Here is a 26,651-nt window from a genome sequence, read left to right as displayed (position 1 = left end):
TCTAGAAGCTGTGTCTGCTGCGTCGAGGGCACATTTAATTGAGGTGTTGGTAATGAGCTTTCCCTCCTGTATTAGCTCATGAGCCCTGTGTTTATGTTTGTCTGGGAGGTGTTGCATGATAGCCTCCAGCTCATCGTAATGTGCTCTGTCATAACGTGCAAGCAGTGCTTGCGTGTTGGCGATGCGCCACATATTTGCAGCTTGCGAGGCAGTGCGTTTACCAGACGCATCTAAGAGCTTTGACTCCTTATCTGGTGGTGGAGCCTCCCCTGATGATTGAGAGTTAGGCCGCTTCCTAGCTGTGGATACCACTAATGAGTCTAAGGGAGCAGGTCCTTTAATATATGCAGGATCTGTGGGGGCGGCTTTATATTTTTTCTCTATCCTGGGGTTTAACACCCTAGCTCTGACTGGGTCCTTGAACACCTCAGCAGCATGTTTGGTTACACCTTTTAGCATGGGTAATATTGCTGTGACCTTATCTTGTATGTCAAAAGTGTCCAGTAGGAAATCGTCCTCAACTGGCTCACTGTGTAATTCTACCCCATGGTAGTGTGCCTCCCGCTGTATTAAGTGGTGGAACCCCAGGGAGTCCTCTGGAGGAGACGGCCTGGATGGATAAATGTCATCCTGAGGCATATCTGGGACATCGGGGTTGTGGTAATCCTTCCATGGGTCTGGTGTCCCTGGAGGTGTGGGGTCCAGTGGGGCGTCTGCTGGATCATAATCTGGATCTCCATAATCAGGGTCTGGAGATGGGGTTGGAGAGCGGTGAGGCAAAGGTGGCGGAGATATGGGAGGTGGAGGAGGTGGAGGAGGTGGTGGGGAGGGTACTCTGAAGGGAGATGTGGCAGAGTCCTTCCGTTTTGGCGGTGGAGGAGGGTCTGGCTTGTTTAAATGTCTTTTTTTGGAAGACAAAGTTAAATGTCCAGTCTTTGGATCCTTCGTTAAAGTCTTTTGATAAGGATCTGGTGTAAATAGTTCTCCTGGCACCGAATCGTCTGTTGGTGCCGATGTTTTCGGAGCCGAGGGCTTCGATGGTTTCTCCATGCCATGCTTTTTCGGGGCCTCCGATTTCTTCGGTGCCGAGGCAGGCTTCGGCGTCGGTGCCGAGGGATTTATGTTTCTGTTTTGTCGGCACCGAGAGTGCAAGTTTCGAGACCGATGGCTTCGGAGCCGAACTGGGTGTAGTTTTCTTCGGTGACGAACGGTGTTTGTCGGCACCAGGAGTAGGCTGGCTCGAGCCCGAGCCGCCGGGAGACTTATGATGCTTCGACACCGGGCCCGAAGGTGGGGTGATAGAAGCTGTATGTTTGGTTTTTCCTAGGCCCGGAGGCGAAGGTGTAACCGGAGTCTCTTTCGGTGTGGGTACGGGCGTGGGAGGGGGTAGAGTACTCACGACCCTCTGCGCCGGTGTGATCTCCTCCAGGTCGAAGTCGTCGGCCTCGGAAGCGCTGACGAGTTCTTCCTCCTGCTCGGTGTGCTGCTGCCCCGAAGCTCCGGTGTCATCTCCGAAGATGTCAGGTGGAGCCGAAGTCGATGAGTGCGCCATGGTGCGTCGAGCTCTTCGATCCCGGATCGTCTTTTTTGATCGAAAAGACTTGCAGGCGGGGCAGTCTCGGGCCTCGTGTTCGGGAGAGAGGCAGAGGTTACACACCAGATGGAGGTCGGTGTGGGGAAATTTAGACCTACATTTTGGGCACTTCTTGAAGGGAGTCCTTTCCATCGGCAGAGACCGGAGTCGAGGTAGGCCCGAAGGCCGGTGCCGATGTCTGGAATCGAGAAGTGCCGCCGAGAGAGATGAAGAAGATGATTTTTGTCTTAAGAATCTCGATGGACGAGGATTTTCCGTCGAAGATCGAACTGGAAAGGTTCGAAGCCGGAGCACGAAGTATCACATCCGAGCCCGATGGCGGAAAAAAACAATCTGAGGATGGAGCCGAAGCCCATGCGAAGTACGGACCGAAGGAGGAGTCACCGAACTCGTGACTTGCAAAGACTGTCCAAGAAGAAAAACAAACTGCAAACATCCGGGCCCAACACCAGATGGCGATCTATGCAAAAGTGTATAATCTGCAGCTCATATGCCTCGAACATCATATTAGCAATGAGTGTAAAGGGAGCTAATCACTTGATGAGGACACTCAGAAACATCAAACCATTCCTTCCACATCACAAACTACGCACGGCCTGCCGGGCCCTCTGTGGGAGCTTCCCCAGTGCCCCTCCGACCTTGCTGGCGTTGGAAAATCTGCTAAAATCTCCTTCCCCTTGCAAGCTCGTTATGAGATTGTACACGCATATGCAGGCATCTGCTCCATTGGTTCAGCCTAAATCATTCCAATATCGGAATGAAGAACTTTCCGCCCCAGTAACTGAAGAGCAGTGGGAGTTTTGCTGTGGACAGCTAAGAGAACTCTCTTCCAATTATAAACTCAGGCTGATTCACTTTAAATTCTTGCACAGAGTATACAGAACACCTGTAGGTCTGCATCGTATGGGGCTCAAAGAAGATGACAGCTGTTGGAGATGCGGGTTTTCTCCTGCTTCTTTCTTGCATACAGCGTGGGACTGCCCGGAGATAGCGGGGTATTGGGCCAAGGTATTCGTTACGGTGAGTCAAATTGCTGGAGGAGCGGAGACCCCCCTCCCCGGCTCTTGGATTATTAGGATATGTCAAAGACACCCCACCCAAGTTGCGTAAACTGCACGCTTTGCTTTTATTATATGCTAAACTTCAAATAGCGCTACACTGGGGAGGGAGGAGGGTCCCCACTCACAAGGGTTGGATAGCGGATGTTACCTATGGGCATGCACAACTAACTGTGTTCTGGGAGCTTGCCCCCCTCGCTTCTCGACCCAGCGATATTTGGGAACCATTTCCGACATGGGCTCAGGGACAGAACACAGTTACAGATGTGGGACAGAACGATGGTCCGTGAGTTGTGAAGAGGGGTGATATGACTATGGGACTTGTGGATGTGCTATTCTGCATGCTGACTGCTGATGCGTAATTACGGATGTATGTAATCTGTGTTGTGCTGGTCCGAAGATGTTCACGCTAAAAGACCAAAAACTGCTTATGGGTTAATGCATGGAATGTAACCAACCTGTATATTTGATTTATTGTGACAGCAAACTGGCCTGTTTTGTTGTTGAAGTGGTTTGTATTTGCAAAAATGTAAATTGAAAAAAATAAAAATAAAACCCAATTCCTTCCACAAAAGGAATTCAAGCAGGTGGTACAAGCTCTGGTCCTGCCGAGGCTGGACTATGGCAGCGCGATGCTCTGCGGCCTGCCCAAATACACCCTGGCACCACTAAGGGCATCACTGCACGCTGTGGACAGACTGGTCACAGGTAACAAATGAAGTGAGCACATATCCTCAATCCTAAAATCTCCTAAATGGTTGCCTTATGAAGCTTGAATTCAGTTTAAGATAGCAGTTCTAGCACACAAAGCCCTGCATTTCAAAACTCCCAGGTACCTTGAGCAAAAGCTTGAATTATCCTGTGGTGGGAGAGCATCAAGAAGCGCTATCACTCTCCACCTGAAACCACCCATCCTTAGGAAAAAGAGAACCGGTCTCTGAGCCTTCTCCGGCGCTGCCCCAGGGATTTGGAACTCTCCTCCACCGGAAGTACGCAGAATCTCTTCAACGACTGCTTTCAAACTGGAAGCCAAAAGATTCCTAATGAACACATTTTTACCTTAACTTTTGCTCGAAATCACGGTTCCTACAACCATTGTACCCTCATGTGATGCTGCTTGTCTTTACTGCATTCTGTGTCCCCTTTTGTAGCCTGTTATTCAGATTTTTCATATTACTCTCTGTGATTCACTTGTCTGGGAAACATGCGAGTATTCCTGTTAAGTATTCATACTTGATGCCGGTACTGGATCTATGCTCTTCGTTTCCTCATCGTATACCCCCTTTCTTAGACTGTTACATACTCGTTTATTGTACTACTCTCTTTGATTCAGATATCTGGAAATTATGCGATTATTTGTCTGGGATGTATGCGATTATTCCTGTTGTGTATTCTTACTTGTTGTCAATACTGGATTTATGTCCATCCTACCTTCCTTTGTAAATCGCTCTGATATCCTTCGGGATCTTGTTCGCGCTATATAAAACTTTATAAATAAATAAACATACAACCACTAGATGGCAGGAGTATACAAGGATTATTCAAGGCATCGGCTCACAATTAAGATTGAGGCAAGTGTAAATCAAGTGACGGAGTTCAACCCCGAGATTTAATTAACAGGGTTAAGCTTGGAGCACACAATCCCACGTTGCGCCCAAAAAAAAAGATGGCGTCGGCCTGTCCACATGGGCCGTCCTAAAAGTGGTCAGGGCGGTAACAAAAAAGCCAGAGTTTTAATCACGCGCAGTGTTTTACATAAACAATGACACGTGCCAATTGAAAAAAAGGGCAGGGCTTAGTGTCCCCTTCTGAAATGTATCGATTCCAAAAGGCACTCGCATGGCGAGAGCAGCCCATGCGCGCTGCTAACGCCAGGCGATACCTAAAAAGGGACAACTTAGAAGTTTACAGATGGTGGAATGGATAAGTATAAGGAAAAATTCTAACTGTAAACAGAAATACCAGTGAATGACAGGAGAGTGATCTCCTTTTTTGGAATAAAGCCCTCACACACCTGACAAGAAGGTGTCTTGCTTCATCATCGGACCCTGCTCCTACTCGGGCCGGCGCTGCAATGCCCGATCAGGCGCCCGTGATGGGGCCTACTTATCGGAGATCTTTTTCCAAAGGCCGTTAGGTGAGAAGTAAGTGAGGGTCTTGGTGTAGGTGAATGGGTGAGTATGTGAAGTGATTTAAAATAGGGGAACAAATCCAATCAAAACTATTTTAATGTACATGGTTCTTCCCCTAGTTAAAAAATATATATGAAAAAAATCGCGTATGTACACACAATGTTGTGTTTTTATACGCTAGTTTCTGTGGTCAACATGTTTCATGCCTATTTAATCAAGTAGATGGCAATTCTTCAGGACCTAACCAGGAATCCTACCTACACACATTTTTTGGTGGTGGACACAAAACACAAAAAGTGAGGAGTGACCACCCTTACAGCACCCTAAAAAAAGTGTGAGGGTACCTCTGGTATAATCAAATCTAAATGTAACCTGTGGAAATAAAAAACAGTTAGAATAGTCAGGAATAAAAACCTTATTATACCTCTTCACACAAACCACCATGGTTGATTATAACAAGTGGTAGTGAATCACACGCGTGTAAAGCTCGTAGGCTGCGACATGCTAGATACAAAACACATCAACGTATTAGGAGATGTTCAGGTGATAAAGGGAAGTAAGGTAATCACAATGAGATTGATAGAAGACGAGTCAAAACTTACATAATTAAAGGTATATTTGAACATGAGCTGAGTCCTTACCCTTGTCTCTAATGATCCGGGCCAAGTCGGTACCGGTCGCTGCGGACACTCAATTCTAGTGCCCTGATTTAATAAAGGTATGTTAGTGAGAAAAATATATACAACAGAGCAGAGGGGTGTATAAATATACAGTGAACCCAATTAGGTTAAAAGAACTGACCGAAGTCGGTCTCGTGGGTTAAAAATTGAAATCAATTAAACTAAAATAACAAAGGAGGTAATCTAAACACTTATTAGGGTCGCGTAAGGAGCGGAGCATCCATCTTATCTCACAAAGAAGCATGACAAGCACACCAAAGTTTAGGGGGTGCTAGTCAGAAAGTTCGTTTCAACACGAGGCATTGCCAAATGGAAACTCGAATGTTTAGGCGGAAAAGCGAGTGCTTTAGAATTGACACCTATTTAGAAATAACCCGTATGTGAACCGCCCCGTAAGGAAAACATAGAGGAATCACACTTGATGGCGGTGGGGAGCTTGTGGGCCACTGGTATTACGGGCTGATGTAAAAGGATAAATCACAACGTGGAAGAGTAGTTACTCACGGTTTCGTAGGTGGAAGTCAACTGATATCCTATCCGAGCAGCGTCACCGGTCCGTGCGCGCTGTTCGATTGACTCCTGCGCCGTAAGGAATATAAATAAAAGGCGTCGGGGGAATGACCAAAATTTGGCCAATGGGAAGGCGCGAGACTGGTAAAAGCGCTGGAAAACCGAGTAACGCATCGTGGGAGTGGCGGTTACCTGGCAACGAGGTGGTCATGTGATCGCTAGGGCAGCCAATCGTGTTCGTACTATTGTGTGATCATTGTCATGGTGATAACAAGACGAACCAAAAGATATACGGTCAGTTACGGAAAAATATAGAAGGCATATAAAGTATAGTGTATATAACGCGGACCCCCAAGGTACAGTCAATGCTGCAGTAACACAGAAGGTCAGTGTGAACCAGACCTATCAGGGACGTTTTAGACACAAATGAATGTAAATGTCACAACAAACTCAGTCGAAGGTGACAGAGTGTATAGCTGGTATCATGGCTCATTAAATAAAACAATTCCATTGGGTAGAGCCTTGTATAGAAGATGTACAAAGCGTAAAAATTGTGCGTATGTATTCTAGCTAGATGGTATTAGTGCGCACGTAATCTTAACAAAACGGTACTTGATTGGAGTCCACCAAAGTGTGGTCCTAATGAAGGTACTGGCGACCTCGAAAGAGTAATTATGTCAGGAGATTCCAGGGTATGTCCTCATTCAGGCCTATTTTGTCACACGATAGTCTAAGAACCCATCGCTGTTCGAGGCGAAATAAAGCATTTTTGGACATCCCCGGGTGCGCCTCTAAGACGTACCACTCAAAGGACTCAGGGGGATGTTGTCTTTCATGAAAATGTGTTGTCATTCTAGTGTTTGTTTTTGCACATCTGAAAGTGCTCCTGTGTTCCATTATACGTGTTTTTATTTGTCTGGTGGTCGTCCCTATATAGAAAAGGTTACAGGTGCACTTAACCAAATAAATACAATTAGTAGTGTTGCAGTTGGTGTGTTTCATTAAATGCCAACATATATCATTAGGAAGGTTCAGAACTTTCGACACCTTTGTCTGCGGACACGCGGAACAAGATCCGCAGGGGTAGTGGCCTTGTACTGGTGGAAGGTCCCAAAGTGTATTCTGTGGTCGGGGTTGGTGTTTTCTGGGTCTGGTATGTATCAATAGATCTTTGATATTGTTGGTACGTTTAAATGCAAAACGGGGTATGGGAAAAATCAATGACCCAGTATTGAGAATGCCCCAGTTTTTTCTGATGATTTTCCTCAATTGATTTGAGTGGGGGGTGTACGTAGTGACACAAGTAATACTATTGTCCGAATTTCTAATCTTATCCAGAAGAAGGGCCTCTCGGTTATTATTTCTGGCTCTTTTGTAAGCGTCTGCAACCACCTGTTTGGGGTACTCACGTTGGAGCAAATCTTCTTTCAAGATGTTAGCTTCTTTTTTATAGTCACCAATACTACTACAATTCCTTCTAATACGAAGGAATTGGCCGACTGGTAGATTCTGTCTAAGCGCCTTGGGATGGTGACTGCTAAACAACAGAAGACTGTTTCTATCGGTGGGTTTCCGATATAGGGTGGTGGAAATGGACCCTGTTTCCAATCTAATGAGGAGATCAAGGAAGGGGATCTCGCTCGTAGAAATTGTGTTGGTGAATTTCAGGTAAGGGTTGAGGGTATTAATCCAAGTACAGAATTCACCGCATCTGATAGCGTTGCCCTTCCAAAGGATCAGGATATCATCTATAAATCTTCTCCACAATAAGATGTTAGATGAGAATGGATTGTCAGGGTGAAAGATTTGGCGCTCCTCAAAGGCTGACATGTAAAGACATGCCAGACTGGGAGCAAAGGTACTACCCATTGATGTACCTTGGGTCTGGTGAAAAAGTTGGGTACCGAACTGAAAATAGTTCTCAGTGAGTGCCATGGTCGCGCATTCCATAATGAATGACACCGGGGTGGGCGAAACCCATTCTGAGCCATTTAGGATGTCTTCAACGACCTCCAGTGTTGCTCTCTGTGGAATATTGGTATAGAGGGCCTCAACATCCAAGGTGACTAAAAGGTTCACCTCATTGGGATGTTGGACCCCCTCCAGAAGACGCAGCACATCAGTGGTGTCTCTAACAAAAGACGGAGTCTTTTTCACAAAGGGTTGGATAAAATGGTCAGTGAATTTTGAGAGGGGTTCAAGGACAGAACCGATCCCTGAAACGATGGGACGTCCAGGTACTGGTGTCACTCCTTTGTGAATTTTGGGGAGACAATAGAAGTAAGGTACCACAGGTTCTTTTGTTGTGAGGAACTCAACCTCCTTCTTCGTGATCCACCCCATTGATTCAGCCGAGAATGTCATCACTGAGATCATGTTCTGTAATCTCTGTGTAGGGTTATCTCTTATTGGAGTGTAGTATCTCTTGTCACTCAATTGTCTCTCACATTCGGTATTGTAGTCAACTGTGTTCATTATTACAGTTGCTCCCCCTTTGTCAGCTTGCTTGATCGTAATAGATTCATCACTGGCCAAAGCCCTGATGGCATTAGTCTCATCACTCGAGAGGTTGAAAAAAGGAGTTGGGGCCTCCTTAGTATTGAACTCCTTCAATACAGCTTGCTCAAAGGTAAGGACCTCATTGGGAACCATCGCACACGTAGGGGTAAATGTTGATGGTTTGTGTAGTCCAGAGTCATCAATGGAGTAAGTTGGTTGGTCATGGAAAAAGGCATGGAGACGGATTTTGCGAAAAAAGCTTTGTAATTCGCATCGATCCCTAAAGGTGTCGGTCTTAGGAGTAGGAACAAAACCCAATCCCTTCTGTAACACAATTTCCTCAATAGGTGAAATCAATCTGGAGGAGATATTGATAATCAATTTCTTTTCCCCTTGGTTTGGCTCCTCGTCTCTACTGGCACTGCCGGTTGGTCCTGCCATTGTACTCTTTTTTGTTGTCCTCTTCTGCGCCCTCTTCCTCTGCCCCAGCCTCTGTCTAAAAAAGGAGGTGCAGGTCCAGTTGGGAAGAAGGGAGGTGGACCCTGCGGATATATTGGATATTGCCAAAAGGGAGGTCCCTGGAAGGGAGGAGCGTTATATGAGGGGAACATGGGTGGTTGGTAAGAACGTGCTTTCCTATTGTTCCAATTTCCAGAGTTTGAATCATTGCTGGAAGAGGAACCTCTTCGGGAGGTGTTTGAGCTATCGTCCGAGGAGTATCCGTTGGCGGTGCTGGTGTAATCCGCTTTAAGATATGGGTATACCTTTTCAGTGGAGAATTTCTGTATATCCTTTTGTAATTTAGAGATCTTTTGTCTCATGAGATATTCCCTATTCTCAGCAATCTCTGTATTGATTTCTGACAGTTTGCTTTTAAAGGCTGCTGTCTGAATTGTCACTTTGATAGCGCCCTCTGCTGCTTGAATTCTGATGAGGAGGGCATCTGCTATCCTCTTAGCTGTGTTGATTATGAGAATCAACCAGTCCCTAGTGCACTTCCAGGCAACTAGGGACCATTCCTTCTTGAAAGTGGCATCTTCCAAGAAAAGGCGGGGGAAATTATTAACAATGAGACCGCTGGGAGCTATATTGGCTCTTAAATATTCGGTCATCATAGCCCCATGTAAGGTGACCTTAAGCCACTCATGTTTAATGTTGGCTAGAGAGGACCAATCCTCTGTCTGGCTGACCGAGGCAGAACTCCCATCAGACCCTAACAGGGATGGTGCTCGTAGTATCTCTGCTGCCGCTTCATCACCAAAACTTAGTCCCTGGTAGTCCTCCATGAGTTCGATAATGAAATAAGGGGAGGAAGCCGTGGATCAAGCCGATTTGGCAATGATCGGAGGAAAAAAAGAGAAGAGAAGAAAGAAGAAATGGGCCAAAAGGAGTCAATTCGCAACCTCTGGTAACCTAAATGGAAATTCCCCACGGGAAAACCCGTGCAAATATTGGATTCAAAGGGGAGGGGATTAGGAATCTAGGGTTTTTTTATATTAAGGTCCAGCATACGTACCCCAGTGATTAAGTATAAACAATAAAGTATGCAGTTCCTAACTATAGAGGCAAAAAATAAGGAAAAATTCTAACTGTAAACAGGAATACCAGTGAATGACAGGAGAGTGATCTCCTTTTTTGGAATAAAGCCCTCACACACCTGACAAGAAGGTGTCTTGCTTCATCATCGGGCCCTGCTCCTACTCGGGCCGGCGCTGCAATGCCCGATCAGGCGCCCGTGATGGGGCCTACTTATCGGAGATCTTTTTCCAAAGGCCGTTAGGTGAGAAGTAAGTGAGGGTCTTGGTGTAGGTGAATGGGTGAGTATGTGAAGTGATTTAAAATAGGGGAACAAATCCAATCAAAACTATTTTAATGTACATGGTTCTTCCCCTAGTTAAAAAATATATATGAAAAAAATCGCGTATGTACACACAATGTTGTGTTTTTATACGCTAGTTTCTGTGGTCAACATGTTTCATGCCTATTTAATCAAGTAGATGGCAATTCTTCAGGACCTAACCAGGAATCCTACCTACACACATTTTTTGGTGGTGGACACAAAACACAAAAAGTGAGGAGTGACCACCCTTAGAGCACCCTAAAAAAAGTGTGAGGGTACCTCTGGTATAATCAAATCTAAATGTAACCGGTGGAAATAAAAAACAGTTAGAATAGTCAGGAATAAAAACCTTATTATACCTCTTCACACAAACCACCATGGTTGATTATAACAAGTGGTAGTGAATCACACGCGTGTAAAGCTCGTAGGCTGTGACATGCTAGATACAAAACACATCAACGTATTAGGAGATGTTCAGGTGATAAAGGGAAGTAAGGTAATCACAATGAGATTGATAGAAGACGAGTCAAAACTTACATAATTAAAGGTATATTTGAACATGAGCTGAGTCCTTACCCTTGTCTCTAATGATCCGGGCCAAGTCGGTACCGGTCGCTGCGGACACTCAATTCTAGTGCCCTGATTTAATAAAGGTATGTTAGTGAGAAAAATATATACAACAGAGCAGAGGGGTGTATAAATATACAGTGAACCCAATTAGGTTAAAAGAACTGACCGAAGTCGGTCTCGTGGGTTAAAAATTGAAATCAATTAAACTAAAATAACAAAGGAGGTAATCTAAACACTTATTAGGGTCGCGTAAGGAGCGGAGCATCCATCTTATCTCACAAAGAAGCATGACAAGCACACCAAAGTTTAGGGGGTGCTAGTCAGAAAGTTTGTTTCAACACGAGGCATTGCCAAATGGAAACTCGAATGTTTAGGCGGAAAAGCGAGTGCTTTAGAATTGACACCTATTTAGAAATAACCCGTATGTGAACCGCCCCGTAAGGAAAACATAGAGGAATCACACTTGATGGCGGTGGGGAGCTTGTGGGCCACTGGTATTACGGGCTGATGTAAAAGGATAAATCACAACGTGGAAGAGTAGTTACTCACGGTTTCGTAGGTGGAAGTCAACTGATATCCTATCCGAGCAGCGTCACCGGTCCGTGCGCGCTGTTCGATTGACTCCTGCGCCGTAAGGAATATAAATAAAAGGCGTCGGGGGAATGACCAAAATTTGGCCAATGGGAAGGTGCGAGACTGGTAAAAGCGCTGGAAAACCGAGTAACGCATCGTGGGAGTGGCGGTTACCTGGCAACGAGGTGGTCATGTGATCGCTAGGGCAGCCAATCGTGTTCGTACTATTGTGTGATCATTGTCATGGTGATAACAAGACGAACCAAAAGATATACGGTCAGTTACGGAAAAATATAGAAGGCATATAAAGTATAGTGTATATAACGCGGACCCCCAAGGTACAGTCAATGCTGCAGTAACACAGAAGGTCAGTGTGAACCAGACCTATCAGGGACGTTTTAGACACAAATGAATGTAAATGTCACAACAAACTCAGTCGAAGGTGACAGAGTGTATAGCTGGTATCATGGCTCATTAAATAAAACAATTCCATTGGGTAGAGCCTTGTATAGAAGATGTACAAAGCGTAAAAATTGTGCGTATGTATTCTAGCTAGATGGTATTAGTGCGCACGTAATCTTAACAAAACGGTACTTGATTGGAGCCCACCAAAGTGTGGTCCTAATGAAGGTACTGGCGACCTCGAAAGAGTAATTATGTCAGGAGATTCCAGGGTATGTCCTCATTCAGGCCTATTTTGTCACACGATAGTCTAAGAACCCATCGCTGTTCGAGGCGAAATAAAGCATTTTTGGACATCCCCGGGTGCGCCTCTAAGACGTACCACTCAAAGGACTCAGGGGGATGTTGTCTTTCATGAAAATGTGTCGTCATTCTAGTGTTTGTTTTTGCACATCTGAAAGTGTTCCTGTGTTCCATTATACGTGTTTTTATTTGTCTGGTGGTCATCCCTATATAGAAAAGGTTACAGGTGCACTTAACCAAATAAATACAATTAGTAGTGTTGCAGTTGGTGTGTTTCATTAAATGCCAACATATATCATTAGGAAGGTTCAGAACTTTCGACACCTTTGTCTGCGGACACGCGGAAGAAGATGCGCAGGGGTAGTGGCCTTGTACTGGTGGAAGGTCCCAAAGTGTATTCTGTGGTCGGGGTTGGTCTTTTCTGGGTCTGGTATGTATCAATAGATCTTTGATATTGTTGGTACGTTTAAATGCAAAACGGGGTATGGGAAAAACTCAATGACCCAGTATTGAGAATGCCCCAGTTTTTTCTGATGATTTTCCTCAATTGATTTGAGTGGGGGGTGTACGTAGTGACACAAGTAATACTATTGTCCGAATTTCTAATCTTATCCTCAAGAAGGGCCTCTCGGTTATTATTTCTGGCTCTTTTGTAAGCGTCTGCAACCACCTGTTTGGGGTACTCACGTTGGAGCAAATCTTCTTTCAAGATGTTAGCTTCTTTTTTATAGTCACCAATACTACTACAATTCCTTCTAATACAAAGGAATTGGCCGACTGGTAGATTCTGTCTAAGCGCCTTGGGATGGTGACTGCTAAACAACAGAAGACTGTTTCTATCGGTGGGTTTCCGATATAGGGTGGTGGAAATGGACCCTGTTTCCAATCTAATGAGGAGATCAAGGAAGGGGATCTCGCTCGTAGAAATTGTGTTGGTGAATTTCAGGTAAGGGTTGAGGGTATTAATCCAAGTACAGAATTCACCGCATCTGATAGCATCTGATAGCGTTGCCCTTCCAAAGGATCAGGATATCATCTATAAATCTTCTCCACAATTAGTAGGCCCCATCACGGGCGCCTGATCGGGCATTGCAGCGCCGGCCCGAGTAGGAGCAGGGCCCGATGATGAAGCAAGACACCTTCTTGTCAGGTGTGTGAGGGCTTTATTCCAAAAAAGGAGATCACTCTCCTGTCATTCACTGGTATTCCTGTTTACAGTTAGAATTTTTCCTTATTTTTTGCCTCTATAGTTAGGAACTGCATACTTTATTGTTTATACTTAATCACTGGGGTACGTATGCTGGACCTTAATATAAAAAAACCCTAGATTCCTAATCCCCTCCCCTTTGAATCCAATATTTGCACGGGTTTTCCCGTGGGGAATTTCCATTTAGGTTACCAGAGGTTGCGAATTGACTCCTTTTGGCCCATTTCTTCTTTCTTCTCTTCTTTTCCTCCGATCATTGCCAAATCGGCTTGATCCACGGCTTCCTCCCCTTATTTCATTATCGAACTCATGGAGGACTACCAGGGACTAAGTTTTGGTGATGAAGCGGCAGCAGAGATACTACGAGCACCATCCCTGTTAGGGTCTGATGGGAGTTCTGCCTCGGTCAGCCAGACAGAGGATTGGTCCTCTCTAGCCAACATTAAACATGAGTGGCTTAAGGTCACCTTACATGGGGCTATGATGACCGAATATTTAAGAGCCAATATAGCTCCCAGCGGTCTCATTGTTAATAATTTCCCCCGCCTTTTCTTGGAAGATGCCACTTTCAAGAAGGAATGGTCCCTAGTTGCCTGGAAGTACACTAGGGACTGGTTGATTCTCATAATCAACACAGCTAAGAGGATAGCAGATGCCCTCCTCATCAGAATTCAAGCAGCAGAGGGCGCTATCAAAGTGACAATTCAGACAGCAGCCTTTAAAAGCAAACTGTCAGAAATCAATACAGAGATTGCTGAGAATAGGGAATATCTCATGAGACAAAAGATCTCTAAATTACAAAAGGATATACAGAAATTCTCCACTGAAAAGGTATACCCATATCTTAAAGCGGATTACACCAGCACCGCCAACGGATACTCCTCGGACGATAGCTCAAACACCTCCCGAAGAGGTTCCTCTTCCAGCAATGATTCAAACTCTGGAAATTGGAACAATAGGAAAGCACGTCCTTACCAACCACCCATGTTCCCCTCATATAACGCTCCTCCCTTCCAGGGACCTCCCTTTTGGCAATATCCAATATATCCGCAGGGTCCACCTCCCTTCTTCCCAACTGGACCTGCACCTCCTTTTTTAGACAGAGGCTGGGGCAGAGGAAGAGGGCGCAGAAGAGGACAACAAAAAAGAGTACAATGGCAGGACCAACCGGCAGTGCCAGTAGAGACGAGGAGCCAAACCAAGGGGAAAAGAAATTGATTATCAATATCTCCTCCAGATTGATTTCACCTATTGAGGAAATTGTGTTACAGAAGGGATTGGGTTTTGTTCCTACTCCTAAGACCGACACCTTTAGGGATCGATGCGAATTACAAAGCTTTTTTCGCAAAATCCGTCTCCATGCCTTTTTCCATGACCAACCAACTTACTCGATTGATGACTCTGGACTACACAAACCATCAACATTTACCCCTACGTGTGCGATGGTTCCCAATGAGGTCCTTACCTTTGAGCAAGCTGTATTGAAGGAGTTCAATACTAAGGAGGCCCCAACTCCTTTTTTCAACCTCTCGAGTGATGAGACTAATGCCATCAGGGCTTTGGCCAGTGATGAATCTATTACGATCAAGCAAGCTGACAAAGGGGGAGCAACTGTAATAATGAACACAGTTGACTACAATACCGAATGTGAGAGACAATTGAGTGACAAGAGATACTACACTCCAATAAGAGATAACCCTACACAGAGATTACAGAACATGATCTCAGTGATGACATTCTCGGCTGAATCAATGGGGTGGATCACGAAGAAGGAGGTTGAGTTCCTCACAACAAAAGAACCTGTGGTACCTTACTTCTATTGTCTCCCCAAAATTCACAAAGGAGTGACACCAGTACCTGGACGTCCCATCGTTTCAGGGATCGGTTCTGTCCTTGAACCCCTCTCAAAATTCACTGACCATTTTATCCAACCCTTTGTGAAAAAGACTCCGTCTTTTGTTAGAGACACCACTGATGTGCTGCGTCTTCTGGAGGGGGTCCAACATCCCAATGAGGTGAACCTTTTAGTCACCTTGGATGTTGAGGCCCTCTATACCAATATTCCACAGAGAGCAACACTGGAGGTCGTTGAAGACATCCTAAATGGCTCAGAATGGGTTTCGCCCACCCCGGTGTCATTCATTATGGAATGCGCGACCATGGCACTCACTGAGAACTATTTTCAGTTCGGTACCCAACTTTTTCACCAGACCCAAGGTACATCAATGGGTAGTACCTTTGCTCCCAGTCTGGCATGTCTTTACATGTCAGCCTTTGAGGAGCGCCAAATCTTTCACCCTGACAATCCATTCTCATCTAACATCTTATTGTGGAGAAGATTTATAGATGATATCCTGATCCTTTGGAAGGGCAACGCTATCAGATGCGGTGAATTCTGTACTTGGATTAATACCCTCAACCCTTACCTGAAATTCACCAACACAATTTCTACGAGCGAGATCCCCTTCCTTGATCTCCTCATTAGATTGGAAACAGGGTCCATTTCCACCACCCTATATCGGAAACCCACCGATAGAAACAGTCTTCTGTTGTTTAGCAGTCACCATCCCAAGGCGCTTAGACAGAATCTACCAGTCGGCCAATTCCTTCGTATTAGAAGGAATTGTAGTAGTATTGGTGACTATAAAAAAGAAGCTAACATCTTGAAAGAAGATTTGCTCCAACGTGAGTACCCCAAACAGGTGGTTGCAGACGCTTACAAAAGAGCCAGAAATAATAACCGAGAGGCCCTTCTTGAGGATAAGATTAGAAATTCGGACAATAGTATTACTTGTGTCACTACGTACACCCCCCACTCAAATCAATTGAGGAAAATCATCAGAAAAAACTGGGGCATTCTCAATACTGGGTCATTGATTTTTCCAATACCCCGTTTTGCATTTAAACGTACCAACAATATCAAAGATCTATTGATACATACCAGACCCAGAAAAGACCAACCCCGACCACAGAATACACTTTGGGACCTTCCACCAGTACAAGGCCACTACCCCTGCGGATCTTGTTCCGCGTGTCCGCAGACAAAGGTGTCGAAAGTTCTGAACCTTCCTAATGATATATGTTGGCATTTAATGAAACACACCAACTGCAACACTACTAATTGTATTTATTTGGTTAAGTGCACCTTTAACCTTTTCTATATAGGGATGACCACCAGACAAATAAAAACACGTATAATGGAACACAGGAGCACTTTCAGATGTGCAAAAACAAACACTAGAATGACGACACATTTTCATGAAAGACAACATCCCCCTGAGTCCTTTGAGTGGTACGTCTTAGAGGCGCACCCGGGGATGTCCAAAAATGCTTTATTTCGCCTCGAACAGCGATGGGTTCTTAGACTATCGTGTGACAAAATAGGCCTGAATGAGGACATACCCTGGAATCTCCTGACATAATTACTCTTTCGAGGTCGCCAGTACCTTCATTAGGACCACACTTTGGTGGGCTCCAATCAAGTACCGTTTTGTTAAGATTACGTGCGCACTAATACCATCTAGCTAGAATACATACGCACAATTTTTACGCTTTGTACATCTTCTATACAAGGCTCTACCCAATGGAATTGTTTTATTTAATGAGCCATGATACCAGCTATACACTCTGTCACCTTCGACTGAGTTTGTTGTGACATTTACATTCATTTGTGTCTAAAACGTCCCTGATAGGTCTGGTTCACACTGACCTTCTGTGTTACTGCAGCATTGACTGTACCTTGGGGGTCCGCGTTATATACACTATACTTTATATGCCTTCTATATTTTTCCGTAACTGACCGTATATCTTTTGGTTCGTCTTGTTATCACCATGACAATGATCACACAATAGTACGAACACGATTGGCTGCCCTAGCGATCACATGACCACCTCGTTGCCAGGTAACCGCCACTCCCACGATGCGTTACTCGGTTTTCCAGCGCTTTTACCAGTCTCGCGCCTTCCCATTGGCCAAATTTTGGTCATTCCCCCGACGCCTTTTATTTATATTCCTTACGGCGCAGGAGTCAATCGAACAGCACGCACGGACCGGTGACGCTGCTCGGATAGGATATCAGTTGACTTCCACCTACGAAACCGTGAGTAACTACTCTTCCACGTTGTGATTTATCCTTTTACATCAGCCCGTAATACCAGTGGCCCACAAGCTCCCCACCGCCATCAAGTGTGATTCCTCTATGTTTTCCTTACGGGGCGGTTCACATACGGGTTATTTCTAAATAGGTGTCAATTCTAAAGCACTCGCTTTTCCGCCTAAACATTCGAGTTTCCATTTGGCAATGCCTCGTGTTGAAACGAACTTTCTGACTAGCACCCCCTAAACTTTGGTGTGCTTGTCATGCTTCTTTGTGAGATAAGATGGATGCTCCGCTCCTTACGCGACCCTAATAAGTGTTTAGATTACCTCCTTTGTTATTTTAGTTTAATTGATTTCAATTTTTAACCCACGAGACCGACTTCGGTCAGTTCTTTTAACCTAATTGGGTTCACTGTATATTTATACACCCCTCTGCTCTGTTGTATATATTTTTCTCACTAACATACCTTTATTAAATCAGGGCACTAGAATTGAGTGTCCGCAGCGACCGGTACCGACTTGGCCCGGATCATTAGAGACAAGGGTAAGGACTCAGCTCATGTTCAAATATACCTTTAATTATGTAAGTTTTGACTCGTCTTCTATCAATCTCATTGTGATTACCTTACTTCCCTTTATCACCTGAACATCTCCTAATACGTTGATGTGTTTTGTATCTAGCATGTCACAGCCTACGAGCTTTACACGCGTGTGATTCACTACCACTTGTTATAATCAACCATGGTGGTTTGTGTGAAGAGGTATAATAAGGTTTTTATTCCTGACTATTCTAACTGTTTTTTATTTCCACAGGTTACATTTAGATTTGATTACACCAGAGGTACCCTCACACTTTTTTTAGGGTGCTGTAAGGGTGGTCACTCCTCACTTTTTGTGTTTTGTGTCCACCACCAAAAAATGTGTGTAGGTAGGATTCCTGGTTAGGTCCTGAAGAATTGCCATCTACTTGATTAAATAGGCATGAAACATGTTGACCACAGAAACTAGCGTATAAAAACACATTGTGTGTACATACGCGATTTTTTTCATATATATTTTTTAACTAGGGGAAGAACCATGTACATTAAAATAGTTTTGATTGGATTTGTTCCCCTATTTTAAATCACTTCACATACTCACCCATTCACCTACACCAAGACCCTCACTTACTTCTCACCTAACGGCCTTTGGAAAAAGATCTCCGATAAGTAGGCCCCATCACGGGCGCCTGATCGGGCATTGCAGCGCCGGCCCGAGTAGGAGCAGGGCCCGATGATGAAGCAAGACACCTTCTTGTCAGGTGTGTGAGGGCTTTATTCCAAAAAAGGAGATCACTCTCCTGTCATTCACTGGTATTCCTGTTTACAGTTAGAATTTTTCCTTATTTTTTGCCTCTATAGTTAGGAACTGCATACTTTATTGTTTATACTTAATCACTGGGGTACGTATGCTGGACCTTAATATAAAAAAACCCTAGATTCCTAATCCCCTCCCCTTTGAATCCGAATGGATAAGTATGCCAGTTAACAATAGGAAGCTTGGCTAAGATTTTTGATTATGCTTGTTAGGTGAATGAATACTTAAAACTGTAAATTGCTCATGATAACTAAATCTGGGACTATACCTCAGTTCTTCTTATTTCAAGGCTGACATAGATGACTTATAGGAGGAGCAAAACAAAGTGTTGCCATTTAGGCTGGCTAGTATAACTAATTTAACTTGTGCATTGCACTTCCCAGTTTCTTGAAATTTATGCAGATGTGACAGCTTTTGTTTCACAAGTTCAACAATCTTATGAATGCAATGACAAACAATACTAAACTGGTGATGAACACTTGCGAGCATTCTGCTGATATCCATGCTCCAGATTAGCAATGTAAGCAGACAGTCATTTAAAATCTGGATTACCACAACATTGCCAACACTTTCTTGTCATATTATAAAATATTTCATTTTTGTTCTTCTAGATCGCTCAAGTATGAATAGAATCATGCAAGGTGAGAGAATTTTCACATGCCCAGCTCAATTCCAGCAATATCCCATCACCTCTAAACCCTTTGCCCTTGCTAGCCCATATGTCCGTGGGTTCTTTTAATCCTGCTTCTCATCCCTTAAATTACTCTATCAATATCCTACCATTCATTGCTCTGCTTCCAGATCCTTCTATCTACCGACAAACTCCTTTCCTGGTGATAAACAACCTTTTCATGCCCATCACTACTACTTCACCAGAAGCCCAATTCAGTCTACTCATACTTTGCATGGCTTTCAAATGAGTTTATTTTGCCTCCTGTTCGTCACCTTCTCTTCTCGTGTAGCCTTTTAATTTTGGTACAGTTTCAATCCATATTTACAAGCTCCACTGTACTGTCGGTAAACTGCTTTTGAGTACTTGGGTAAAAATATTCCGTTTTCTCAAAAGACTCTACCTAAATGTATCAGGCAAAAGTGCTCAATTACCTGCGTATCACATATTCAGCTTCTTCTGTTGCAGGTGTTCTCGCCTTTGCATCACTTATCAAATCCACTCCAATGAACAATCCGACACCTCTGTAAATGAAACAAAACTTTGCATCAAACAAGACTCCGAAAAACTTAAACACTTTTAAACCTTAAATAGGGTTTTGAAGATTTCATTTGATCTATTCTATTGAAAAAGCACTTTTACCCAAAGCGTTGGACAAATTGAATTTTTAGGATATGAAGAGGTGCAGACACGAAAATTTAATTGGTATAGATTATATAGTAATTCCAAACATAATACGAGTTCTTCCAATAGCTTCCCAAATATTGCCAAAGTTGTTCAGAGGGGATGAATGGATGCTCCATAATATTGGAACCAGGAATATGAAGGAACAAAACATAGTGGCTGGGGACAGAAAAGAAGCGAGACATGAGCATAAAGGAGGCTGCAATTACAATGGAGAACGTGAAGGGAAAGCAGATCAGAGAGGTTTCAGGGAAAAAGAAAGCATTTACCTTTGAAAACTATATTTAGAAAGCAGAATTAGAAATTACAGGAATTAAGTTGCCAGCTAACTTATTTAAAAAGGGTGAAATTTGTGTATTAGGGAAGCACGCAATATAAAAGAAAGTGGATGACTGGTGGAACAGAGTTAGACCAGAGATAAAGCATGTAATAGACCGTGTCCCAGATAAGTAATGCAAGAAGTAAGATAGGACCATAATAAGGGGAATCCTTTGTCTGGAATAACACAAGAGGAGACAACATGAGGTTTGGTTATCCAAGTCTAACAGTACAGCCAAAAAACAGCTTTAGATTTCTGCCAGTCTCAAATTTTTAAAAGAATTGCTGATAAAAAAGAAATACACACACACATATATATATATATTTCTTACAGAGTTGTAGTTGCCACTGTGTAGTTATAGTTAGGTCACAGTTTCCATAAGAAGAGCAGAATAACTTTGGTGGCGTTTGACAAATCTGCACAAAACTTAGCAACAAAAAAAAAAGTCATCCTCCTCAGCTCCTTCATGGAAAGTTTTTTGCTGATCCATAAGGTGGGGGCAAAGAAAAAAAGGAAGTTCTAAAAGATTGATTCTGATGTTAATTCGTACTGCAAAACTTTGGTGTTCGATACAGAAAAAAACAGCTTAACATAATTACACCTGCTTTTTGTGATTTGATATCAATCTGTTCAGCTGTTTTTGAGAAAGCAGCATTTAAAGAGGTGATAGGGATGGGCATGAAGGAGTTAAAAAGTTAGTTATATCTGGTGGGTTTATCCTGTGGGAGTACCGCGCCACACACTGTGTATAACCTCACATATTACATCACTAATGACCTGTTTAATGACATCACTGATTAAATAACCAATGACATCTCAAATTACATCATTGACAACATCATCCAGTCATTGTGACAGCATCCTACCCTATAGGGTTTGTGGACTTTAAGTAATTAAACACTCTACACTAGTGGCCAATTTCCTGTCACCAATCATGTGATAATGGACACAACCTTTGACCAAATGCTGGAAACATACAAACATATGTGTCAAGTCACCCGCATTTGGTAGATGTTATCCACTTTTTACTGGTGTTCACCCACCTAATAAACAAAATGCCTCCATTGACTTTAATGGGGTTGCCCCCTTTATAAAGCTTGAACACCCTCCAAAAAAGAGCTTGCACTCAATTCACCTTAACAGGATTAGCCTCTTAAAGATTTCACAACCTGCAATTTTAAGTCAAGAGGTTTACAGGTATGTATTTGCCACTAAAAAGACACCTTCTGCCAGGCCCTATGAACCACCCTCCCTACTCTGGTAAAATACACCACACACATTTCTGTGATTGGCACAATGGCATGTATCAAGTCAACACAAGAAATCCTCTGGTTTGGGTAAACAATTATTGACAGAAAAAGAGACGACAAAAATGATCTCAGGATGCTTCTGAAGGAGTCCTTTAATTAGGACGTAATCCCATCACGCACCCAGGTGGCATGCTTTATCATCTAGGATTCTCCTCTTGACGGGGACCCCTAGCCCCGCCAAGGGCTACAACCCCCTCACTGTGAGGGAGGAGCTCAGGGATGTTTTTATTCCTATGCTCTTTCGGCTATACAAAAATCTTTGTATGAGAAGACACTAGACTGGTTAGGTAACGGGAGCAGTGCAAAACAGAAATCGGTTATAATGTGAGGGAAGTGATGCTAAAACTAGCTACCGGGAGCGACAGGAACTTTATTGATTCGTTCCTGGTGCCAGGATTAAAAACAGAGCAAGTGCAGTCTGAAATAATAACTGCATGAAGCAAACAGGTTTACATGTTTCAGCCTAGAGGACCCTGGAAGGTATCACAGCTTTCACCAGGACCATCAAAAGTTATGCTACTGTGTAGAAAAGTGTTGCTCCCGGTAGCTAGTTTTGGCATCACTTCCCTCACATTATAACCAATTTCTGTTTTGCACTGCGCCCGTTACCTAACCAGTCTAGTGTCTTCTATAAATTGTAGAATTGTATAAATGCAGTAAGCGCAAGGAAACCAGTAAAATACACAAGATACTGGTAGCTCAATAATTGAGATATACAGAAGATTACAATTTGTGATGCACATGCAGTGCAAAAGCTATTGTTTCAAAAGCAACCAGACCCTACAATTTTAATTGTACAACTTAATTTAGCTACACCCAAATAACAGTGTTATACAGACAGTTTTACAACAATACCTGACATCTCCAATGATTGTATGTTTATTTTTCTGTTCATTTAGTAATTCCATCAAGAATTTTCCGACTTGTGTAGCATGGTCTCGAAGATTCTCCTTCTCAATGACGTCTAAAACAGCCAAACCTACTGCACATGAAACTGGATTGCCACCAAACTAGGCAAAAAAGAAGAGATACACCAATGATTACATATGTATAACCAAATTAAATGATTTTAACATGAACTTATATCCAAAGGAATATTTTATATGGTGAATTAGTACAAACAGTATATGGCACATTGCCAAAGGGTGGAGTATAGTTTTCCAAATACCCCTGTCTTGATCTAAGACTAGGGTAGTGTGTGCATTAGTATAAACATGTATAACAAAATATATCATGCAAAATGTGTCACACACTCATTTTATACTCTTGCTAGTATTTATTACCCACTTTTTCACTATCCAATATAGTCTTTGAACAGAGAAGACTGGAATTCTTCACTTGGATTTCCGAAAATCAAAGCGAGATTTAGGATTTACAACCTGGAATTCTGCTTCACTCAAGAATTTTTGTTTAATAATATAGCATCAAAATACACTAGAAACGTCCAGGGTCCTCTATCATATGCCCTAATACCAATCTGAAGAAGGGTAAAGTTATTTAGCTGTAATGAAGGTTCTAGAATGTGGATAGGGTATGTAGGTTATTGTTATTCTTGTGCACACAGGTAGAATGCCTTTAAAGAGGTGTTTCTAGTGTGCTGACACTGTTGGTAGTGAGCATTTTATTTAAATGTGTAAACAGTGACCTTTGACCAGTACTATCAAAAATGAGCTAGTGAATGAGGTAACTTAAGCTCCAGAGATATTTCAGACCAGACTGCACCACTGAAACTCTGAAAGAAAATCAGGTTAAACTATAGTCTTACAGAATGAGTGGGCATGTAATTAAGGAGCTGCCATTGAAATGCAAGTGGTACACAGGAGGACCATTATAGCAGCTATGCTCTCTGTGGAGAGAGCCCTAATATGACCTGGGTCATGGCAAACAGAATCTAATGATAGCATTTTGTTTGACTGATTTGAAACAAAACTTAGTCATTGGTATGTCTTTTTAATTACAAGGTATAACACAAAAAACGCACTGAAATAAAATAACATAGATCCTTTGCAACAGATTACATTTAGAAAACATTTGAACGGTAAATACTGAAATAAAAAAAGAAGAGGATGGACTGGGGGCAGGGTTAAGAGTTCACAACAATGGCAGCCCTCCCCATAGGTTTCGCCATACAGCCAACTGCCTCTCCCCTACTGCTGTTTATGGGGGTCATCAACTGCCATCCCTCCCGCGGGGGAGGCGGTCCATTATGTCCTGCCGCAAATGAGATGCGAGGTCCTCCTGCCAGACGGAGCATGTAGCTATTCGGTGGCCACTTAGCAGATTGAGCGGCTGCCCACCCATCTTCTACCTCGATGTGCAAAGTAGCACACTCATTCTTCGGACCTTAACCTGCCTGACCGTGGCCAGAATGAACAGTCCTCACCTACAATGATCTCTGCTTTATGGCCTGGGTCCACGGTGAACAGATGAGGCTCCAGCCCATCCCAGCTCTGGGAGTGCTCTCCCAGGTGTTGTGGCCTCCTCTCCCTTGGAGGTGAGTAGGTTGCTGGGACCATGTCAACACTGAGGAGCCTCCATTGGTTTTTCTGCGTGGTGACCCTGTGACTTGGTGACGGTGGCCCCCTTTACCTCCATATCAACGGTGGGGCTTCGTGAGATGTTGTTCGAAGGGCTGAGACCAGCGCTGCCAGGACTTCAGGGCCTACACAGTTTGTGATCCCGCTTGATGAGTGCCAGGCCACTAGTGACTTTGCCTTTCTTAAACCCCGCTCTTCTGGAAGTTTGGGCTCATATGGGGTTCCTTTGTGATTCTTGCTTGTTGCACTGTACATCGAACCCCTTGAATGACACCCTGTTTTCCGACTTTGACTGACTGAATTCGTGGGGATTTCGGTGTGGGTCAGCCCACAGCCATCTAACCTACTCGCCTCTTGTTCTTACAACCACTGCCTCCCTAGGAGAGATAGCTAATGCCTGAGGCTGCGGGGCTGCTTGGGGTACTTTTCCATTGAGTCAGAGGTGCCCAACTGCCTATCGTTACCCTTTGCAGCTAAGGGACTGGAGTGGTACTGGGGCCTCAGTCTGCAGATTTGTGCTGATTCAGGACTATGCCATAGAGCTTGGTGTCGCATGTTGTGGACTCCACGCCTCCTTGGGTCCCTATTTTTTAGCATCCTCTTAATCTCTTGGTGGTAATTGCTTTCTCAGCCAAAAGACGGTGTGTGCCGCTTGTTTACAACAGGGATTGGGCAGTGGACTTTGTATTATATGATGTCCCATAGGCCGGCAGGCCACCAACTGCTCTTCTCAGAACCAATCAGTCACACCTCTCAGAACCAATCAGTCACACCAAGATCTATCCAGCATCACTTATCCCTTCAGACATGGACGCCCTGATGAAAAAAATCACAGCCATAGGCATAAACCTGACAGCCATGGACTCCCAAATGAGATCTCGCACCACAGAAGTGAAATCTCCAATACAAGACATGGGATCATTCATAGACTACCTACAACATAAGATCACTGCGCTGGAGGGCAGATTATGACGTATTAACTTTCGTATATATGATGAGCCAGAGGAATCAGAGAGGGGGATGTGTCATCCTTACTGCGGGGTTAGCTTAAAAAATGCCTTGATCTTCATTTATCTATGAACCGCTGGAGTTCCAAAGGGCCCATCAAATTCAGGCTCGGGCCTCTAGGCCTCGATGCTCATCACACCCAGTTATTGCTTACATCCTACGCCAGAAGTATGTCAGTGCCATTCTTCAATTGGCACAGAATACCAAAGGGCCCACTATTGTTTGAGGGCTGTCGTATCTCCTTCTTTGCTGATTAATCTATCCTAGAACTGATAATCCCAATCCTGGCAATAGAACAATAGCCAGGCACAGACTCCGTGAAATTATGGCAAAAAGGTGTAGTTTAATCCAACAAAAGGCAAGACGCGTTTCGACGGCGAACCGCCTTGTTCACTTGTCTATAGCACACTCATGTGTCACTTAAGTACAATGTAGTTGTCAGAGCAACCACCACTCTGTCATCATAGACATAGAAAACCATGACTAAACCATATGGCATGACATGGCAAAAAAACGGTGCTAGAATTCAATACATAGAGAAAAATGTGAAAAGCACAAGAAACATGTATTAATAGCATACATATATCTTAGTAACAAAATAACATCTTTAATTAAAAAAGTTTCTCGTGTGTCTCTGTGTCCCGTAAACAAGTGTAGACATAGAAGAAGAGGTAAAGATGCCGAAGGGGAGATACCGAGTCAGATTTATGTGAAGTAAACAAGGTGAGCTAACGATAAAATTAAATTTAAGCAGACTACCCAAAAGAATCGGTGAACTATTTACTATCGTAAAGGAAGACGCACTCTTAATGATACTGTCTCACCTGCGTGTCTGCTAGAAAGTGGGCGATTCAAGTGAACACTCGCGTCAGAGACAGGCACGGACAAGGTGGAAAGTTAATGAACAAACCAGTGTAAGCATTTAGGAAACAGAGTGAGTCTAAAATTATCCTAATTCGACGACAAGTGGGTGGAGTAGATGGGGTGCTGCCCAAGTGGGCTTTGAATAGTAAAGGTCCTGATATGCAGAAAATAATAACGAAACTAGATCACAGAAGGGGTATTGGAACGACTCCCTAGGGCATGGTTATATAGAGTAAGCACAGGACAGAGATAACACAGGAAAAAGACTTTATATACAGAAAAGAAGTGGGTTGCAAAGATATTGAAGACAAAACAAAATTGGAAACAATACATAATAGAAGAAGATGTGAAATAGAATGTTGCAAAATACTAGAGGGAAAACGGGAGTGACTGCAGGAGACAGGCTAAAGGTGTACAGTTAGCGCTTCATCTGCAT

General features: G+C 43.6%; 1 protein-coding gene across 1 annotated transcript in view; it reads right to left on the bottom strand.

Moving 5' to 3' along the window:
* The window catches only part of LOC146810896 (5-phosphohydroxy-L-lysine phospho-lyase-like), a 250,027-nt gene that overhangs the window by 78,257 nt on the left and 145,119 nt on the right, over positions 1-26,651 (bottom strand). The window contains exons 9-10 of the mRNA XM_085617945.1: positions 22,662-22,816; positions 19,928-20,017 (exon numbers count right to left, since the gene is read on the bottom strand). Coding sequence (XP_085474071.1) covers positions 19,928-20,017; positions 22,662-22,816 — 245 coding nt within the window. The remainder of the gene's footprint in view (positions 1-19,927; positions 20,018-22,661; positions 22,817-26,651) is intronic.

This window comes from Triturus cristatus, chromosome 7 (assembly GCF_964204655.1).
Source record: "Triturus cristatus chromosome 7, aTriCri1.1, whole genome shotgun sequence".
Classification (NCBI taxonomy): Eukaryota; Metazoa; Chordata; class Amphibia; order Caudata; family Salamandridae; genus Triturus; species Triturus cristatus.
The sequence above is the reverse complement of the archived record's forward strand: the minus strand, read 5'-3'. Positions and strand labels throughout refer to the sequence as shown.